This window comes from Vipera ursinii, assembly GCF_947247035.1.
Source record: "Vipera ursinii genome assembly, chromosome: 9".
Classification (NCBI taxonomy): Eukaryota; Metazoa; Chordata; class Lepidosauria; order Squamata; family Viperidae; genus Vipera; species Vipera ursinii.
Window position 1 is genome coordinate 4,285,846 of NC_139523.1, and position 20,429 is coordinate 4,306,274.

At 44.4% G+C, this 20,429-nt stretch overlaps 2 protein-coding genes across 6 annotated transcripts in view; one reads left to right on the top strand and one right to left on the bottom strand.

Annotated features, from left to right (window-relative positions):
* The window catches only part of AIRIM (AFG2 interacting ribosome maturation factor), a 207,973-nt gene that overhangs the window by 99,967 nt on the left and 87,577 nt on the right, over window positions 1–20,429 (top strand). For 2 of the 5 annotated variants that reach the window (XR_014493346.1, XR_014493347.1), the window contains one exon: window positions 7,726–8,840. The gene's annotated coding sequence lies outside the window, so the exon portion shown is untranslated. Of the gene's footprint in view, window positions 1–4,931; window positions 7,352–7,725; window positions 8,841–20,429 lie in introns of those variants that run through there. The other 3 variants (XR_014493345.1, XR_014493344.1, XR_014493348.1) reach the window with 3 other exon arrangements.
* On the bottom strand, window positions 7,605–18,752 carry LOC310644789 (mothers against decapentaplegic homolog 9-like; the record flags this gene model as incomplete). Its single annotated transcript, XM_083370097.1, has 5 exons — window positions 7,605–7,885; window positions 10,004–10,260; window positions 13,196–13,414; window positions 16,322–16,582; window positions 18,341–18,752. The coding sequence occupies 5 exons, from the start codon at window positions 18,750–18,752 to the stop codon at window positions 7,742–7,744; spliced, it is 1,293 nt and encodes a 430-aa protein (XP_083226223.1). The 3' UTR covers window positions 7,605–7,741.

Consider the following 20,429-nt stretch of genomic DNA (forward strand, 5'->3'; position numbering starts at 1 on the left):
CTCGACTCATGGGTACGGGGGGGCAGGTGCAGTACCTCGTTTTGTGGAAAGGATACCCGCTGGCGGAAGCGTCGTGGGTGGGGAAAGGGGACGTTCGGGCAGCTCGTCTGGTCACAGCCTTCCATCGCACACACCCGTCCAAACCAGGGGGTGGTGCCGGGGACTCGGTGGCCTGGGTCCGTGGATGTCCATCTTGTTCTTCCTTCGCAGGTGGGCATGTGGTAGGGGAAGCCGACTGTCAAGCCCCGCCGGCTTGCCAAGCAGCCGAGCTGCAACACCGTCTCCGCCGGCGCAGGGAAGCGGCCCCTCCCTCCCCAGAAGACCGCCGTCCCCAGCACCCACCTGCGCTCCCGGACCTCAACGCCTCGCTACCGGCCAGCAGACGACCATGCTGGCCACGTTGAGTCCCGGTGGCCACGCGCCGGAGCCGCCAGCCGAAGCTGCCAGCTGCAACCACCCTGGAGACGCGGTGTCGGGCTCCCGCCGACACACTGGTAGGCGCAGCCTCGCCCGGCCAACGTGTTCAACTCCGGGTCCTCGTCTTGCAGCTGGCCGGCACACTCACACCCGGGCGGCCGGGCGCGCCCTCGCCCCACCGACGGGGACGGCTCCGTACACCCATCGGTCAGCCAGTGGGCACACCTGCACCGGCCGACCCCTGGCGCCCCGGCGGTTGGGCCCAGAGCCACAAGCTGTGCCCGCGCCCGGGTCCTGGGAGCGACGCCAGCGCCCTGCTGGGCCACGAGAGCAGCCGGAGCCGGGACGGACTATGGACGATGGGGCAGCCGGGGAAACCGACCAGCCACGGGCAGCCATGGACGGGGAGGTGGCCATGTCCACGCTGCCTCTCCCTCTGGCCGGGCGTTCGTGTGGGCGTGCGGGGTGGGAGCGCACGGTAGCAACATCAGGTCGGACAGGGAGGCGCATGGAGATGGAAGGAGAGGCCGTACCTGAGGACGGGCCTGGTGGGCCGCAGCAACACACGTGGTGGGTGGCGGACGTGCAGGATGATGGGTGGAGGCTTTATGGGGAGGTGGGCGGATGCCGGTTTGCTCTGAAGGGGTGGGGTTAGGGTGGAGCAGCGTGATGAAAAAGAGCGTTGAGGCTGGATGCCTCAACGCTGACTTTACCGCGGTTTGATCTGTGTGAGCAATAAACCTGGTCACCCGTACCTTTGGAGTGCTTGTGATTCTTCGCAGAGGACGTCGTGACAGTAAGCCCTCGCCCGTGCTCCTCCACCACCGTGCTCCACCCCTACTCCCCCTCCCTGCCACGCCCAGCCCTGGTCCCCTCTGTGGCCGCCGGTGTTCGGGCCACCCAGCCACCCAGGCACCGCGGCGGGAACGAGCCCATCCCCCAACAGGCACACCGCGGGGCCCCTCAGCTCCTGGGCAGAACCGTCCTGGGCCACTCCGCCGAAAGTGGACTCGTCAGCTGTAGCCGTGGGAGGGCTGGCAACAAGAGGTGGAGTGCCGAGGCAGCGGCCGCCGCACCGGCTGTTCCGATGCTTACGCCGGTCTTGCCGTCAGCCGGGGTGGTCTGCGCAGGCGCGGCGTCGAACGAGGGCAGCAGCGGAGAAACAGTCGCCCAACAAGCCTCCCGGGCCGCTGAGGAGCAGGGTGGGTCCGGCGAGCGCAGGGTAGGAGGAGCCGTAGGGGTGGAGGGCCCCCCCCTCGAATGTCGGCCCCACGGGGCCCGACATGTTGCTTTTGCAGTATGCTTTGGGTCATTGTCCATCTGCACTGTGAAGCGCCGTCCAATGAGTTCTGCAGCATTTGGCTGAATGTGAGCAGATAATATTGCCCGAAACACATCAGACTTCATCCTGCTGCTTTTGTCAGCAGTCACATCATCAATAAATACAAGAGAACCAGTTCCATTGGCAGCCATACATGCCCATGCCATGACACTACCACCACCATGCTTCTCTGATGAGGTGGTATGCTTAGGATCATGAGCAGTTCCTTTCCTTCTCCATACTCTTCTCTTCCCATCACTCTGGTACAAGTTGATCTTGGTCTCATCTGTCCATAGGATGTTGTTCCAGAACTGTGAAGGCTTTTTTAGATGTCGTTTGGCAAACTCTAATCTGGCCTTCCTGTTTTTGAGGCTCACTAATGGTTTACATCTTGTGGTGAACCCTCTGTATTCACTCTGGTGAAGTCTTCTCTTGATTGTTAACTTTGACACACATACACCTACCTCCTGGAGAGTGTTCTTGATCTGGCCAACTGTTGTGAAGGGGGTTTTCTTCACCAGGGAAAGAATTCTTCCGTCATCCACCACAGTTGTTTTCCGTGGTCTCCCGGGTCTTTTGGTGTTGCTGAGCTCACCGGTGCGTTCCTTCTTTTTGAGAATGTTCCAAACAGTTGTTTTGGCCACGCCTAATGTTCTTGCTATCTCTCTGATGGGTTTGTTTTGTTTCTTCAGCCTAATGATGGCTTGCTTCACTGATAGTGAGAGCTCTTTGGATGTCATCTTGAGAATTGACAGCAACAGATTCAGTGAAATGAACTCTGGGCCTTTTATCTGCACATTGTAATTGGGATAATGAGGGACTATCACACACCTGGGCCATGGAACAGCTGAGAAGCCAATTGTCCCATTACTATTGGTCCCTTACCAAGTGGGAGGCACATATGCAAACTGTTATAATTCCTACACCGTTCACCTGAGTTGGATGTAAATACCCTCAAATTAAAGCTGACAGTCTGCAGTTAAAGCACATTGTGTTTGTTTCATTCCAAATCCATTGTGGTGGTGTATAGAGCCAAAGATGTTAGAATTGTGTCGATGTCCCAATATTTCTGGACCTGTTGGTAGATGCCCAGGTGTGAAATCCTAGGGAGAACTGTATCAGGCCAAGAGATAGTAGGGGGTTTATAGATGTTCATGACTTGGGTATCTCCAATCTTAATTGTGATAGTGTAGATGTTATCCTCACTGCTTGTTTCCAATAAATATGCGTTTTCAATGTTATTATGCACATATGTTATCAGGCCATAAGTTTGATGAAAAATACCGCCTAAGACGTCATATCCAGGTATTCTTCCTCTGCTTTTAAGCTGCTGTTTGTTCTCAATGCGTGTTTCCTGGATCAAAGCCAAATCGACATAATTTTCAAGTAGTAGTTTGGAAAGATGTTCACATTTTGATCTACTACTGCCTTCGATGTTAAGTTGGCGTATACATATTGAACTTCCAATATTCCGATTCATTTTGGTATTGGTATTTGTTATAGCTGTTATTTCTGCTATTTTTTTAGTCCTGTAGGGACTGTAGGGTTGTGTGTGAAGCCAGGAGATCCTCACGGATGTCTGGCAACCAGTCCGTTTGTTACTCATTTAGCACCACCCAGGAGGCACATGTGGCTTAAGGATTGCCACGGACGCGAGTAACTTTGCCCCCCAATTCACAACGATTAGTTATCTTATGGATTCTAAATACTTATATTATGCTATAATCTTAAATCTTTTGACATTATAGTGATCAATATCATTGGCAGTACACTTTACAATTTAACAATTATAAATATAATTGCATTCAACAGATGTAAAAAGTCTCTCACCCTCTCAAAACTTTCAGTCTCTTGTTCTCATATAAGTTTTTTTCAGTTTTATCACACAGAAAGAACTTGTTTTAACTGTTTTATTAATTTGTATAAGCCCTTAATTTTAGTCACAGATTTTCCTTCTTTCTGGAACAGTCTTATTTTTCTGTTTTATCTCTGTGTCTATTTTCTTCTCAGCCAGTAGATGTCGCCCTTCTCCCTTTCAATACTATTCAGCCTTCAGCACTTGTTCAAAATGTCTGCTTTCTCCGCTGATGAAGGGGGAGGAACTTCCACCCTTTTCTTTCTGGGGCTCTTTTTCTCCTCTCCCTTTTTAGAAATCCTCTGGGGCAGATCTCCCTTCCAGGATCACTCACACGGGGTTGTTAGCTATACACACCACCAGATCCAACACACCGTTGTTCTGCTAATTCTCCGTTGCTTTCTGTCCAGAAAGCTGTCAATTCTTCACAGCCGCCATTCTGGGCCATCTCCTTCCCCCGTCCGGCTTCTTTGAGGTTTTCCTGCTTCTGTTGGACCCGACCGCCATCTAGGACCGCTCCGCAGAACGCCTCTTTCTTCCGATCCCCCTCCGAGGGACCTGGGACTTCGAAAAATGTGCTGGGCGATGGGAATGGGCTGTAAAAGTGACACTCTTATCCAGAGCGCCGTCCCGGTACAGCCATTCTCTTTGGCACCTGGCTCCACTCCTTCGGGGTTTCAAACATTATCGACCAATATTTATCCATCTCTGGTGGTACTGGCACAGGGCCATGATACGCATGCTCCCATTGCCCAGATAAAAAAGTGGACGCCTCATCTTGTCTCTGGAATTTGTCGAGTTGTTGAATGATGGCATCATTCGCTGTATGTATGGTTCTCTTGCTCCATTGATGAGTTGCATTTGTGGGCCGAGATGCAGATGGCTTCCATGTGTGCGGGAAACAACGCTGAGCATGATCTCTTAATAGGGCCCTATAGCGCATGTGGGTAATCTCACGTGATAGTAAGTCACAGGCAATCTGGTTCAGTACTTCAGACCCCTTCCTGATTTCTCTGAAATTTTGAGCTGTTGCTTTTAGGAGAATATTTTTTCTTGTGGCTGAAGTCCCCTGGAGTTACTGGGTTCTCCATCTTGAGCAGAAACACCACTTGTGATCAGTCCAGGTGTTTTGGTGGACAACCAGCTGCTAGCAGTAGATTGTAATAAGATCCTAGCAGGGATTTGGTCTAGTCTGGGTGCACTAGACTTAAATACAGCAGGTGCCCCTTATAAGCCAAACGGGAGGACCCAGGATTGGAAAAAAACTAGTGGGCAGTTGAATGCCATCTTCCACTCATTTCCCTCTTTGATTCGCACCTGATAATATGCTTTTCTTAGGTCCAGCTTAGTGAAGAATTTACCTTTGGACAGAAGGGCTAGAATGTCTCTCATTAAAGGTAAAGGTTATATGTTCTCCATACAAATGCCATTATGTCCTCAAACTTAGGAACCATCTTTCTTCTCCCAAAATAAGACAGGTGCTGCCTTGTCCCCGTGGCTAGGTTTTTGCCAATGAATTCTCTGAGTGCATCCACTTCTCTTGGTGTGATTGAATAAAGCTTAAGTTTGGGTAACGTAGCCCCAGGCAATATTTTGGTGGTCCAATCCATGGGGCAATGAGAGAGGAGTATACCTGATTCCCACTCACCAAACACTTTTAGAGTCTAGTATTCCCTTGGGATGCGGGGGTCTCCCTTTTTACCTCCATGGAAAGGAGGAGTGCTAACTCGGCTTTCCTTTTGTGCAAGCAGAGCAAGTTTGCACAGCTCCAGTAGTATTTCTTGGGGCCAACCCAGAAGTTTGCTGTTAGCCCCCGGAATTGCTGGATGTAGGCTGCGACAGATCACTTGCCTTGCTCGATGGTTCTAGTTCCTCTTTTCACCCTTCCACCGGTATCTGCCCACAGATCCTCAAACCACTGTGATTAGACATTGCTTGCATGGTCCCCACGGTAGGGGTTTTCTTCCCTCCAGGTTGACCACTTTGCAGATCCTGCCTAATGTAAAGACCTGCCTCAGTTAAACCTCCCAAGAAAGCAGAACTCTTGAAACTTGCATTGTTTCAACAGGAACTTTTATTGGAAGATATTGACAGCAGGAAAGTAAGGCAGGATCTGAGTATTTCCTGTACGAAACGTTACGTTAAAAGAACCCATTCAAACCCCACCTCAACTGATGTTGATGTGGCCCTCCGTGCAACCACCTGCTGCCATTCCCTATCGTCGTGGGGATTTGAAGCCCCACCCCAACATTCACAGAACCAGAAACCACCTCCCCCAACCCCGTCTCATTGGGACCCCTAACAGGCCCAGACTGAGCGCCGGTTAATAATTCCCTCCCCACCCTACTATCCCTCCCCCTCCCTAACCTTTTAAAATAACCGGCTAAAAATGTATCAGGGGCCTCTTAACGTGTCTCAACACAAGGCCCCTGTCTAAGCCCAGCCACCTCTCGGAGTCCCAACAATTGGGCTCGTGTGGAAACAGGCGGCTGGTCGTGCCCAAGAGGGAGGAACCCCCCTGAGGGCATACAGATCAGCTCCAGAGTAACGGTAACAAACCATGCAACAATAAAATGTCCACATAGGGCAAAGATTACAAATATTTACAATGGGTGGTTCGATGGAATGATGGTATTCAGATGGAATAATATTGAGTCCGGTGGGTATGTCTCTCAATCCACTAGTCCAGGTCAGCTCTCACCTGAGATGGCGGTCAGGAAGGAAGCCCCAGCCGTCCTCTCATTCCGGCTGAGGAGTCCAACCTGGGGTGAAGAGAGAAAAGAGTCCCAGGCCAAGCCTACCCCACCTGGTCTCTCACACCAGTGGGGCGGTCGATAACCAATCCAAGACCGTCCTCCCAACACAGTCAGGTCCAGGCCCAAACCAGACTGTCAATGGGGAGGTCTTGATCCAGCCGAGCATTAAAACGGCCATAATAGCTGCCTGCCAGCACAGGAAATAAGCCAGGCCGCTGCCGATCTTTGGGCAGCCGGCCACTGCCACCATTGTAAGGGGGGGGCAGAAACAGCCTCTCCCACAAGCGTCCACCCGCTAGTCCAGATGATGTTCCAGTAGCATTTAAAAGGGGTCCAAACCAAGTACTGAGTACATATGCATGCTTATACTTTTCAGAGGTCCGATATTGTTCTATGTACACTCCTTGTTTTATTGATTGCATGTAATATTCTAATTTTCTGAGATTGTGGATTTGGGGGTTTCATGAGCTGTACACCATAATCATCACAATTATGACCAATTACAGCTTGAACTATCTTGCTTTGCATGTAATGAGTCTATCTCATATATTAGTTTCCCCTTTTAAGTTGCATTACTGAAATAAATGAACTTCATAACTTTTTTGAAATGCTTTTTTTCTGGAATTCTTTTTGTTATTCTGTCTCTCACTGTTAAAATAAATCTACCAATAAAATTATAGAGTAGATGGATCATTCTTTATCAGTGATCAAACATACAAAATCAGCAGGGGAACATATATTTTTGCCCCTCGCTATATTTGCAGGACTGCCTTTTCCAAAGAACAACTACTAATCCTACCAGGTCAGATAAAGTGGCCACGCTCCTGATTCATTGCATGTTAGCATGGATTGCCACCAGGTAATTTGTTTTTAACGTTTTAATTGCTTGTGTTTTCTAGTTTTTATAATTTTATATGTCTTTTAATCTTTGATTTGGAGTAATCCAGTTTGCTAAAAGATGGGCAGCTATATAAATGTTTTAAATAAATATATGAAAATTTGGAGATGGACTCTTTACCTTTTAAAAAATACAAACAAACCATAAAGTCGACACACATTTTTAACAACAGAGGAAAGGTGTAACCATTTAACATTAACCTAACTGGTTATTTATTTATGGTTATAAACTGAAGCAAAGGTTAGCGCATATTAACAATATGTTAATTACCTTTCACTAACAATTACCCTCATTCATTTTGATTATCAATAATTAGGATAAATGGGGAAAATAAAGTTATCAATAGAACACAACAGACTACCATCTTAAGTAGTAAAGCAGCGTGAAAAACACAAATAATATCAGATATACAAAGTATATATACATATACTGTATGTATACAGAAACATATATATCTGAAGCCATGTTTGTCCACCAGATATTGCAGATGATTCTTATGAAACTGAAGAGATGGGAGCCTCTGAAGAGCCCATTTCCCTCAGCACCCTGTCCAGCCATTTCAAAGCTCCATGAAGATGGATCTCCACCCAACACGGGGTACTGGTGATTGCCTGGCGATGGTACCCAGCTCCCCAGCCCTACAGAAGAGACCGTCAAATGGGAAAGGATGAGACAATTGTGGCTACATTCTTCATTCTATTCAGGAAAACACTTCCTTGATTTTAGTTAAAGACATCCATTAACTTTCCATTGCGCTCTGAAGTACTGACAAGACGTAGAATTGTAGATAGAGTTAGGATGCATCTAATAAAAATATGTGGACTTGGAGCAAATCACCTCATTAGTATTAGTTCAACAACTCAAAGCATTCTTCAGCAAAGAACAATTAAGGAAGTCTAATATGGAGTTACATCTGCCAGACTTTCAGTTCATTAATTGGTTTTTTCATCTGGGATAGGCCTGATTATCATTAATTCTTTTCCTGCGCAAATCCACACAATGCTGCTATTTAAATTGTGCCACTTTTTGTAGATGTAATGATTATGTAAGCGAAGTCTCTATTATATCGTCTCTCATATTGAATCTTTGGTTCTATTTCCAAAGTTAAACCTGAATCTGAAGAGAGTGAGTGCTGTAATCACGGCACAGAAACTGGAATTTTAAGCAGATCTACCGTCTCCTTCCAAAAATCAAGTTCAGAATAAACTTCCTCTTAGAGGGATGTAGGAGAAGAGGTGGCAGAAGCTGGGGGCAGAATGAAAGGAAGGATCAGCCTAGAATTCCTATGTAGCTATAAGTGAAGTAAGTCCAACCCAACCCTTGATTGCTATTAAGCTTGCCATTAGTTGAAAAGATTCTTATGTATAGGCTTTTAGCAATAAATCAGTTTAATTGAACCATTACATGAGGACTTGGTCTTTAGTGCCTGACAGTTCGGCTGTTTTCCCTTGTCCTTAATCACCATAACATTGACTAATTGGTTATTCATTTGCAGAAGACACACTATAGCAGAAAGCCCATGTCTTCCTGATCTGTGTGTCCAAAGAAGTGCACTCCAGCACCAGCAAATTTGTCTCCAGAAAAGTTATGAAAGCTACATATCTTATATGAGAGATTAATACTATATATCATGGCTACCTTTTTCTCAATAAATCCCTTTTCTGCAATTCCAGTGTATGTCATAGAAAAGGCAAAGAAAATGCCCCATGGATTCACTATCCCCTAACTGTAGCTTTCCTGTTGTCATTAGCAGCATAGGAGTGTAAAAAATAGTCTTCCCAAACATGATGGCAAGCTTCCCATGACTTGATCCAGACTTTCTATATTGAAAATATCTAGAGTGATTCCACTGCCTGTGTGAAAGGCCTCTGGAACCGTGTGAATGTGATGGGCTACATCCCCAAAGGGCTTCTATACAAATAAAAATAAAAATCCACCTTGTCTGCTCATCTCATCTTCAAAATGTCTGCCAGAACGGAAACCTCACTCAAAAGAGAGATTAAGTACAGTGCTGAAATTATATAAACGAACACATACATATACACAAAATCCTATCAGCTGAAAAAATACCAAGGATGCTTGTTTTTCATTTATAACAGCATTTACATCAGCAACGTTCTTAACCTTGATTATTTGGAGAAAAGTTATCTGAGCTTAGCTGGTCTCACTCCCAAGAAAGAAGGTACAGGACTGCAGCCTTTAGAAATGATTTTACTCAGCTCTAGTTCTGAGAGTCCCCCAAAGTCCAAAGAGCATGCATATGGATTTTAGACTTAGAGCTGTTCTAATTTTGCACACCATCTTGAAGAAATAATGGACAATATAGAAATAAAACACAATCATAACTAAGGGAGTTGGAAGAGCTTTCTTGAGAAGGACCTAGAAAAGGTAAACTCATATTCTGTGGCCAATAAGAAAGCCCAACTGAAAATTGCCATTATTAGAAATGAAAAGGCCAGCCAAAGGAGCAGTCAGGTCCCCCAGGGCATGTATGGTTCATTTGGAATAATCTTGGACTTAAATTTAAAGAAATCCCTTTTTATTCTCTCTTGTCAGAGATCAGTTGTAATTGAAGTCACTAGTGGCAAGACAGTGCCACAAATTTCAGAGTTGCAATAATTTTTCACTTCTTGTTTATGGTGCAATTTCATGAAGATAAAAAATTTAGTGCATCTCATCCTTTTAAAATGTCCCCGTAACAAAGAGGCCAGTCCCAATTTTTCAGCTTTATAATACAAGACAAAGGAAATCCTTACTTTAACAAAGCTCATCCGGATAATGCACATCTTGGTGAGCTCAGAGACCGTCTCAAAACCACAGTTAACTGACTGGGAAAGCAGCTGTGCAAAGAGCAGGTTGTCGAAGACCTTCAGGCTGTATCCACTGGGGATTTTGCAGATGGTGCTCGGGTGGAAGCTATGCTCATGGTTGGCGTTCAAGCTCTGGACAAAAATGCTGCAGTCGCTCAAACACTCAATAAAGACCTCTCCCCCCACATAATACAGGTGGACACCTTCAGGAGAGAAGAGGGACCAAGACTGATGTCAACTTCAACACAATCAAAGCAAAAAGACTCTTGTTCTAAACCACTTTACGATATACTAAGATCAGGGTATTGTCGCATGACGGACAGAACCAGTTGGCAAGACTCAAGCAGACTCAATGCAGCATTGGCAGTCCCAATGCTAAAGAAGCAATTTTTGCTCTGTGATGATCTTTTCAGGATTCTTGTCAGGGCTGCCATCCTGCCACGCTATGCATTGCCTGCTTTCTGTTTGCCATGCTCAACGGGGAGGGAGAGCTGCAGGATGGGACAAGGGGGGGGGGGGGTGTAGCACTAGAGGAATATAAACATTGGAGCATCCTGTGAGAGCTGCTGATCATTCCAAGGTCACGCTAAGGAATGCAGAACCCTCCAGCCCACAAAGACAGGGAGTGTTACCCAAGCTATTTGTTAGCACCTAAGCCAGGGGTGTCAAACTCAATTTCATTGAGGGCCGCATCAGCATTGTGGTTGCACTCAGGGGGCCGGGTGGGTGTGGCCAGGGTGGGCGTGGCCTACTGGATGGGCGTGGCAAGAGTGTGTATGGCCTACTGGGTGGGCGTGGCCAGCTCTACATCGTTGGCATCAAGGGTGCCTATGGGGGCCTGGGCAGGAGTGGGACAAATCTGAGGGTCTCTGGGCCAGGGCCAAGGCAGTGGGGGCTGTTCCCTCACTGTTTCCAGGATGGCTTCGCGGGCCGCATGAAACCACTTTGCGGGCCGGATCTGGCCCCCGGGCCTTGTGTTTGACATGTCTGACCTAACTGGACACTTGTGGGTAACCATGGGGGAAGGTGGGAACAAGGGAATGTTAACCGTAGGCTTTGGGTGCAAAAACCTCAGATCCAACTTCGCTTCTGTTACCACTTGACTTTAGTAAAGTGTACTTTTGACTAACCATGGATCTGAGAGTCTTTCTGTTCTAATTGACCAGCTTGGTCACTTCTATGGAGAGCAAAATGCTCCAGTTGGCTTCCATGTTTCTGACATGGAGCCCATGTCTACCTGGGTAACCTCGTGTCAATTTTGGACTTGCTCATCATCCTGAGGGGTTAAGACTTTGCTGGCCAGACCATCTTCACTCTCTGTCCCTTTTCCAAGGGTGGCAATCATAGTTTCTCTCCTGCTCAGACATCCCACCTTTCCTTTCATGTACATCAATCTATTAGAAATATTACTATCTTGTGAGGTCCTTCAAAAAAGCTAAGCCAAGCCAGTCACAATTTCATTGATTTTCTTGCAGTCCAAAGAAAAGCTTGTTGTAAGCCATTGAGGATGCCCTCCCTGAACAGATACCACACTGAGACTTGGACTGGCATGTGAGATGGTGTGGAATGAAAGAGGGCTATCAGATGTGCAATTGGTTCTTCCTCTGGCCTAATCTTCCTGTTTGGTTCTATTAAAATTTACAATTTCTGAAAGGGCTCTGTCTATTGACAGTAAAGCTTTCAGAGTCCACTCATGGATTTTGCTAAGGATTTCTGTCTCCCTTAAATTTTCCACAGGTGGATCTATTATAGCTGGCAGCACCTGGTCCCCTTGATTAATCCTCCCATGAAGCAGGATCAAACCTTGCTTGTGTTTGGTACTAAACCACCAGGATATTTCCAAGCTATATACTAAAGTGGCTGTCCAGTCTTTTCTTGAAAACCTCCAGTGATGGAGCATTCACAACTCCAAGAGGCAAGCTGTCCATTGACTAACTGTTCTCACTGTCAGAAAATTTCTTCTTAACTCCAGATCAAATCTTCAGCTGACAAGCTTCCATCCATTGCTTCTTCTCCTATCCACAGGTCCTTTGGGGAATAAATTGATGCCCTCTTCACTGTGACAGCCCTTCAAGTATTGGAGGACTGCCATCGTCTCTCCCCTAAGCCTTCTCTTTGTTAAGCTAGAAATGCCTAGTTCCCTTAGCCTCCAGACTCCTTATCATCTTGGTTGCTTTTCTCTGCACTCTTTCTAGGGTCTCAAGCACCATTTTGATATCTTGGTGACCAGAATCGGACACAGTATTCCAAGTGTGATCTCACCAGTACAGTATAAAACATTATGATCACTTGATGTGATTCTACCCCTCTTGATGTAGCCTAGGATTGCCTGAGCTTTTTGGGTAATTGCAGACACTGCTGGCACATACTTAAGTAGTGGTCCACTAGGGCAGCGTTTCCCAACCTTAGGAACTTGAAGATGCGTGGACTTCAACTCCCAGAATTCCCCAGCCAGCTCTTTTTCACAATTCTACTGTTGAGCCAGGTATCGCTGTTCTATCCCTGTGCATTTGTTTTTTTCCTGCCTAAGTGCAGGACCTTACTTTTGTCACCACTGAACTGATCATGTTGGATAGGTCCAGATATACCCAAGTCAAGATCCTTCTGAATCTTGAGTCTATTTTGAAAAAGTGGTGGCAATCCCTCCCCCAGCTTGGTGTCATCTGTAAATCTGATGAGTTCCCCTTTTATCCCTGTGTCTAGATCATTTATGAAGATGTTAAAGTGCACCGGGCCCCAAGGCAGAATGTTGAGGTACCCCACTGCATGTTTCCCTCCATGTAGATATAGTTCCAGTGATTGATGCATTTGGTCAGCCAATTGTGAATTCATCTGATGTGTCTATCCCACATTCTTCTGTCCTACCTTGAAATTGGTCTAATGCCTTATTAAAGTCCAAGTATACTATATCCACAGCATTTCCTTGATGCACTGATTCAATCACTTTATCAAAGAAGGCCACAAGACTTGTTTGGCATGATGTGTTTTTAATAAACCTATGCTGGCTTCTAGTGATCGCCTTATTCCTTCCTAGATGTTCATAAATCCACTGCTTGAGTATCTTTTCCAGGATTTTCCTAGGTACTGATGTCATGTTTTGAACTGAGGCATTTCTCATCAGTGTTTCTCTGCAATTACCTTTTCCGATGTGGTTCCGGGCGCTTTCTATGGAAGAGTTCCTGTGAATGTTAGAGAGCAATCCAAGGCAGAAGCGGTCCTTGTTTGAAGGATCTGTAAAGCCATCTATTAGTATACTTCGAGAAAAGGCCTGAAAAGTCTCTCCTACTCTTGTATTGAGTTCATAATAGGCAATTGAGCACCACTGCTCTGGTTCCTCATATCTCACAGGTTGGACATCTGGAAGAAGGTTTCACAGGTGTATGTCGACAGAAACGCAATAATAGCAATGTGATTTGTTTCATGTCGAAATACACTCTTTACATACACATTTAAACAGCTGGCACTGCCAGAACAGAAAAGAGATATACAGGTAATCCTTGATTTATGAGCACAGTCGGGACTGAAAGTTTCATTGCTAAGCAATATGGTTGTTAATGAGTCACACCTGACTCAAGATTTATAACCTTTCCCCCCTCCCCCCCAGTTGTTAAGCGAATCACTGAATTTTTTGAATGACACTCAGTTGATAAGCAAAGCTGGCTTCCCTTATTGATTTTGTCAGAAGCCCCTTAGGAAGGTTGCAAATGGTGCTCATGTGACCCTGGGATGCTGCAACCGTCACATGCTGGTAGCCAAGTGCCCAAATTCTGATCAAGTGACCATAGGGATGCTGCAATGGTCATAAGTGCGTGGACCAGTCATAAATCTTTTTTTTTTAGTTGTTAAATGAATAGTTGTAAGTTGGGAACTACTAGAAAGGACGATGATAAAAATGCAAGGTAAATTACTGTGTTGTGTTAATTAGCGTAATTAACTGAGTTACTTTTAAAAAGTGAACATCATCATAGTAATCAAAATATTTCTTTATTATTTTATTTACTTTTATCCTAACTTTGTAAGTAATTCAAGGCAGCGAACCTACCTAATACTCCTTTCTCATCCTATAATGTTTCTATTTTCATCTATGGTGTGACTAAATATAGAATATGTGCACTGTTCTGTTATGATCTCAGAGGCCTTTACTGAACTTGGAACAGAATGAACTATGAGCCTTACAGTGTAAAATAAGGCAAGCAACAGGAAAACATGATTTATATAAAACTGTAAAAATGTTTTTCCTTCCACAAGACTAGAAACTCTGGGTCATACTCAGGAATGAATGGCAGATGTTTTTCTTTCTACAAGGCATAATTAAACAATGGCCTTTCTTGTTATCAAATGAAGCCGCAATCTTCAACAATACTACCAACAATCAAACCAAGTTAAGCCTATTCTGGTTTCATTCTATTAAGCAGAACTATTTTGCCTAAGAGCCCTTTGGAGGAAATTCAACCATCCATGGGTCACTGGCAGATTTTTCCCTAGAGGAAAAACACAGGTCTTGACATACCTCCAGGTTGTCCAGCTTTACCTCCAGTGGGCAATGGGGGTGTTGATGAATTGTCTGAGACTTCCTGTGCAGGGCATTCACTGGGCTTTATTGGCATCTCTTTGGCATTAGAAGGTGGAAGAGATGCGGCAGCTGAAAAAAGAAAGCTGTTTTATGACCAGCCTATATAAATAAAAGAAAATGAACGCAGAGACCATAGATATTTACTAAGGAAATTGTCAATGTCGATGGAGATTCTGTCATACAGGTCATGGTTGTCCCATAGGTGTTTTTTCAGGAGACAACTGGAGTCTGTATTGTCCTTTGAATGATGCGGGAGTATGAATGGATTACCGGAAAACATTGCAAACTACAGGAACCATTTGCGCTTCAGTTTGGGATGCACAGACTCACCCCCAACATCCTGTGCCTGTCTTCTACAGTGAAGGGACGCAGGGCAGAAAACATCCTGCAGCCAAGAGGGCTCCACACACATTTGCACTACTCAGGTGACCCTGAGGACACAGGTAAACCCCAAATGGCCCCAATGACTCTCTAAAAGAATGCAAATGACCAGCCGTCTGCAAGCAATATAAGTCCTTCCATTCCCCATCATCCAGTCAGAGCTGAAGAAGCTTCTCGGATGAGAAGCGCAACATCTTCAAAGAAAACAAGAAAGTCCAGCTGCCTCCTGAAAAAAATACCTTTGGGATAAGCAAATTGTATTGCATTCAATCAGATGCTTACCAATGACTTCATTTGCCATGCAAACAAAGCCCATGTCAACGCTGCTAACATCGGATGTTTGTGCATTGACAACAGATGGAGATGCAACCATTTTCTTCTTTTGCTTTTGTTCTTAAGAGTTAGATGATGCTGGGGAGGGGGAGGAATGTGCATGCAAGTTTAGCTAGACATAACAGTTCTAAACCTAGTGCGAGAACCAAGGTTATTGAAATCAGTGATGTTAAAGAATTGGCGGGCTGGAGAGCTGGAGGAGAAGCCCGCATTTCAAATTAATTGGGGAATGTGATTTATGACTGTTAATTGAGGGAGGGAATTGTGCTTTGATACTATGTGCTCAGGGGAGAGGAACTCAGTTTTTGGCTTCAATTATGTTAGCGCCGATGCTATGCTGCTGAAATAAAGATTCTTTAAGGTAAACAATGCCTCGAAGTTCTTTGAAGAGTTTCATCTGTCGGAACCACAACAGCCCAAATATGTCAGATTCTCTATTGTTTTTTTTAACATTTCCTAGAACACTGTTGTATTAAGGTTACCCTTAATTGTCTGAATAAATCAATTGAATGTATACCCCAATTTTGCAACAGGAGCTCAGGAAAGCACACATACTATTTTTTCATACAAAAAATAATAATCCTATGAGTTAGACTACTAGACTGAGCAAGTGGCCCAAAGTCAATCAGCACTTCTGTGACTTAACAGAACTGGACCTGACTGCTTGCTCTGGTTTAACACTTTCATCCATTATTCCTTTTTGCTATTGTTGCTTTGATAATGCTAATGTGTTGCAACCTGTCCAGAAGCTTCAGAGCTGACTGAGCAATTAAAAAAACATAAAACAAATAATAAACATGCCATTCTCCAACACAAATTCTCAAGACTTAACACAGATGCTACTACCAGAATTGCATGAATTCGTAGGTAGCACTGAATGTTGTTTTTTGCAGTCTAATGATGCCAAACTCTGCATTTGCTAAAGAGAGGTAGCAACAGACTCAACCCCACTAAGCGTTCAGTCCTGTTTTGCATACCTGTGAGCTGAAAAGGCCTTCCTGGAGCAGCTGCACTTCCTGGGCTGACTGGGTAGCCCACGTTGCTTGTTGATGGAGTGGGCATATTGTGAGATGCTGGGAAAGGGGTGCAGGAAGGCTGCTTTGCGTGCTGAGGATCAGGCTGAGTTGCACTGTTTGGCATCTGTTGTTCACTCTCAAGAGACCCACTTTGGAATATGTTAAGGAGGCTGAACTGTGGGTTGAATTCACTCTGTCTAGGAACCAACACTGGAGGCAACACTACAACAGAAGTTTTGAAAGTAGTAAGAAGCTCTTTGGAGTCAGGCATAGAGATAGATTACCGGTAAATATAGATGATATATACATTAGATAAAAGATAGATGGATGAGAGAGAAAGAGAGATTACAATGCTAGATAAATAGAAATGGTAGAGAGACCGATAGGTAGAAATGACAGAAGATAGAAGATATAGACAGATTATAAATATTGATTAGATAGATAATATAGACAGGCATGAAACACATGTGTGTGTGTGTGTATATACACACACACACACATACACAGAGAGAGAGAGGGAGAAAGACAGGTGGATGGATGGATGGACTGATTGTTAAATAGGTGATAGAAGATTGATGACAGAGATGGTAGATGAGAGAAAGATTGATAGATTGATTGGTTTGATAGATAACAGGAGATAGATGACAATGACATGGATGGATGGATGGATAGGCATATATAATATACATCTATAATGTGGGAAAATGATGACAAGGTGAAGAGTTAAAGAATCTGCAGGGATTTCTCCAGGCACTCACCCTGAGTCAAGAATGACTTGATGGCTGAAAACAATAAAGTTAAGAACAAAATGGTGCTGAATTATATAGCTCTATCATCTAATCTAGAGTTCTCTGTTGGTGATTTCAATCATATCTTTCCTGCATAACATTCAGTGCGTCCTAAGTAGGGAGCAAAGAGACCTTACTATTCCAGCACCTTGGACAAGCACAAAACACAGGGAGAGGCACTGGCCAGGGGCACACAATTATCAGCTAGTTCACTATGGTCACAGTGTGGCATCCTAATAGGTTTAAAAAAGCATACAACTTTTTGTTTTTTAATTTCATATCTGGCAGACAGCAGACCAGTTTACATGACAAAACAAACAGGCTAAATATGTTGGTAGAATTCACTGAGGCTAATTGCAGTTGAACAATTTGTTGAGCAAATTCTTGTTTCCATCATTAAAATTCACCTGCAGTTATAAAAAGATGCTTTGCAAAATTGTCTGGGACACTAATTTTAATATCAATATATCACTTATTATTGCTACAGTATTTTCTGCCATTTTATCCATGATACTGAAAACTTTCATAAAATGTAAACAGTTATATAAAATAAATAGCCTACAAGAGGTCACATCACAGCAACTAAGAGAGAAGACAATCTAACCTGGGCCTATTGGGGGGGGTCATTACTACTGCCAGCACAGATGTTCATTTCCTGTTCTTCTGCCCATTGTGCCAGTATTTCCATTGCTTCCACTTCCTATATAAAGTATGGAGTGAAGTGCTTTCCAGAAACAGAATAACAGGAATTGCTGTTGCAGCCTTTATGAAAATAATTATCACCCAGACCAGCAAGGCATCCTCTCCTCCTGCCTACCCATATCAATGATGAGACCATCATAAAGTGTCCTGGAGTTCCAACAACTAGGGTACCCACCTTCCCGTTTCTCACACACACACACAAACACACATCATTCTGTAAATACAACCGTTGCACTTGTAGTAACAATGAACTGGTCCCAGGAGTGAATTTCAACTCTTTGCATGCCTGTTGTCAAGATATGCTCATTCCTAGTAATAAGAGTAGGGTCTGAATCCCTCTTCTCTTCTCTGGGACTTGGGTGATCTAACCATAACTAAAAGTCTGCCTCTTGAATCTTTGATCTCCTTCTTGCAATCATAGCTTCTGTGCAACTCCCTTTCCCCCCCCCACAAGGTTGTCCTTTCCTAAACATGCACCTGACCAAATCACCTGGAGCTTTCACCCTTTGGTAATGGTAAGGGTTGATGCAGACGTCCTTCTGCTTGGAACCAAAGGGGAATTCACAGCAGGCCAGGGGTTTCAATTCATGCTGAGACTGCAGGTCAGGCCAGCGCCACACTCGGCAGTAGATGACATGTGGGTACCCTTTGCGGTGGAAGACCTGCATCCTTCCATCCAAGGAGTGGGGGATGGTCACACACTTGCTGGGTTGACCAGGACAGCTCAAGGCTCTCTCCAGTTCCCTCAAGGCACCACTTTTCTTCATCAGCTTCTTGACCAAGGAATCCACGGCCATTTCAGCCCACTTCTCCTCCTCATCTCCTTGCTTCCAATCCAACAACCTCTTTACAGCAGGGCCAGTAATGGAGAACAGAGAGTTAAAACAGCTGTTGGGATGCATGAGGACCAGTAAATCTTCTTCAGTGGTCCAATTTCTTCTTCTTCAATGACAAACTTTAGTACTAGAAGAGATGTTCCTTCAAAATCAAGCTGGATTATGCTGGATATGTCTAATCTTAGCGTCTTCAAACAGAGAAGAGTTCTACAACAGAGGGTAATTATTGTCATGCTTATCTTTTGACTTTGTCACCTCAATTTTTAATCAGTGTCACAGATTTTCAATTACCAACAGTAAGATTGCAGTTGCTGCAAAACTATATTTATATGTGTCAAGTATATAAATTACAATAAGTTATAACTCTGCACCTTTTCACAAAATGCATTTTCAAAAAACCTAGGAAATACTTATTAATAAAGTTGGAAGAATTCTTTTTTCTCCTATTTCTTAACCAGGAAACGATAAATTAAGAATACCTAGCAGAATTTTTCTATAAAATAATATTTTGGCAGCAATTACCATTCCGTTCACGTTAGATATGAGACTTTGTGGGGATGCATAAATGTACCAGAATGCCAGCACAATTCGACTGCTGTGACTAACAGCAAAACAGGTTCAGTCCACTGGGGTGGATGGCTATATTAAGTCTAATAATAATGAGATCTGAAAAAATTAAAACGATGGTAGCTGATGCTCCTTCTTTAATACGGTCAACCAACTAAATGATAACGTATGCTCTTTCTCCTCCTCTACTGTATATTGGGAGGATGTCCAGGTTGGCAGACCCTCTGGCAGCCTCCCCAATGGAAGTGCAAGTGGGATTCCACTATTTTCTATGATAACACAGTGCAGGAATTCACCCTGCAGACAAACACAATTCTGCAGGCTGTGTATCATCACATGCAACCAATACAAACAAGCACAGGTATCGATGCACTGTGCTGTAATTTTGAAAGAACCAGGAAGAATTTCAAAGGCCATGTATGAATTTATGGGAGAACCAATTTTAAAAATACTTCTTTTAGAGTGTGAACAATGTGCTTTTTTCCTCTAAAGGCAACTGGACTTTCTTGATTTTTCTTGAAGATGTTTTACTTCTCATCCAAGAAACTTCTTCAATTCTATTAATTGGTGGGGAATGGAAGAGACTTTTAGTCTTTGCTGTCAGCCAGACAAAGGAGAAATCCTTTCAATTCTCTGCCAGTTAGAACTGAAGAACCTTTTTGGATGAGAAGTGAAATATCTTCAAGGAAATCTAGGACTTTTCTCTAGCAGTGTGTGTGCTGTTCTCTGTGTGGTATTTATAGTGCCTGTGCTGGGCAGCTCTCACCTTTTAAGCACTTGATAGGCTGGTGGTAAATCAGTACTCCTGTTGACTGACAGGAGTTTCCCAGGCTTCCTTGGCTGTTTTTGTGTCTGCTCATCCAACAAACTTAGTTGCTACAAAGTTGAAAGTGTGTTCTTGTCCATTGCAATGAGTTCAGGTATCCTCATCTGACCACTTGTCTAACCATCTCACACTGCAATGAACAAGGGCTGGGCAGCACAAGCAAACAACAGCTAATGACTTAAAAGCCAGCCATCAACACAATCCAATCAACATCCAAAAACCCACTTAGAACAGGCTCTATAAATACCAGGCACAGAACAGCACACACACTGCTAGAGAGCAGTTCCCTGGAGATGGGCTCCAGCATGAGTCCAAACTTAACATTAAAAAAACCAAGATCATGGCATCCG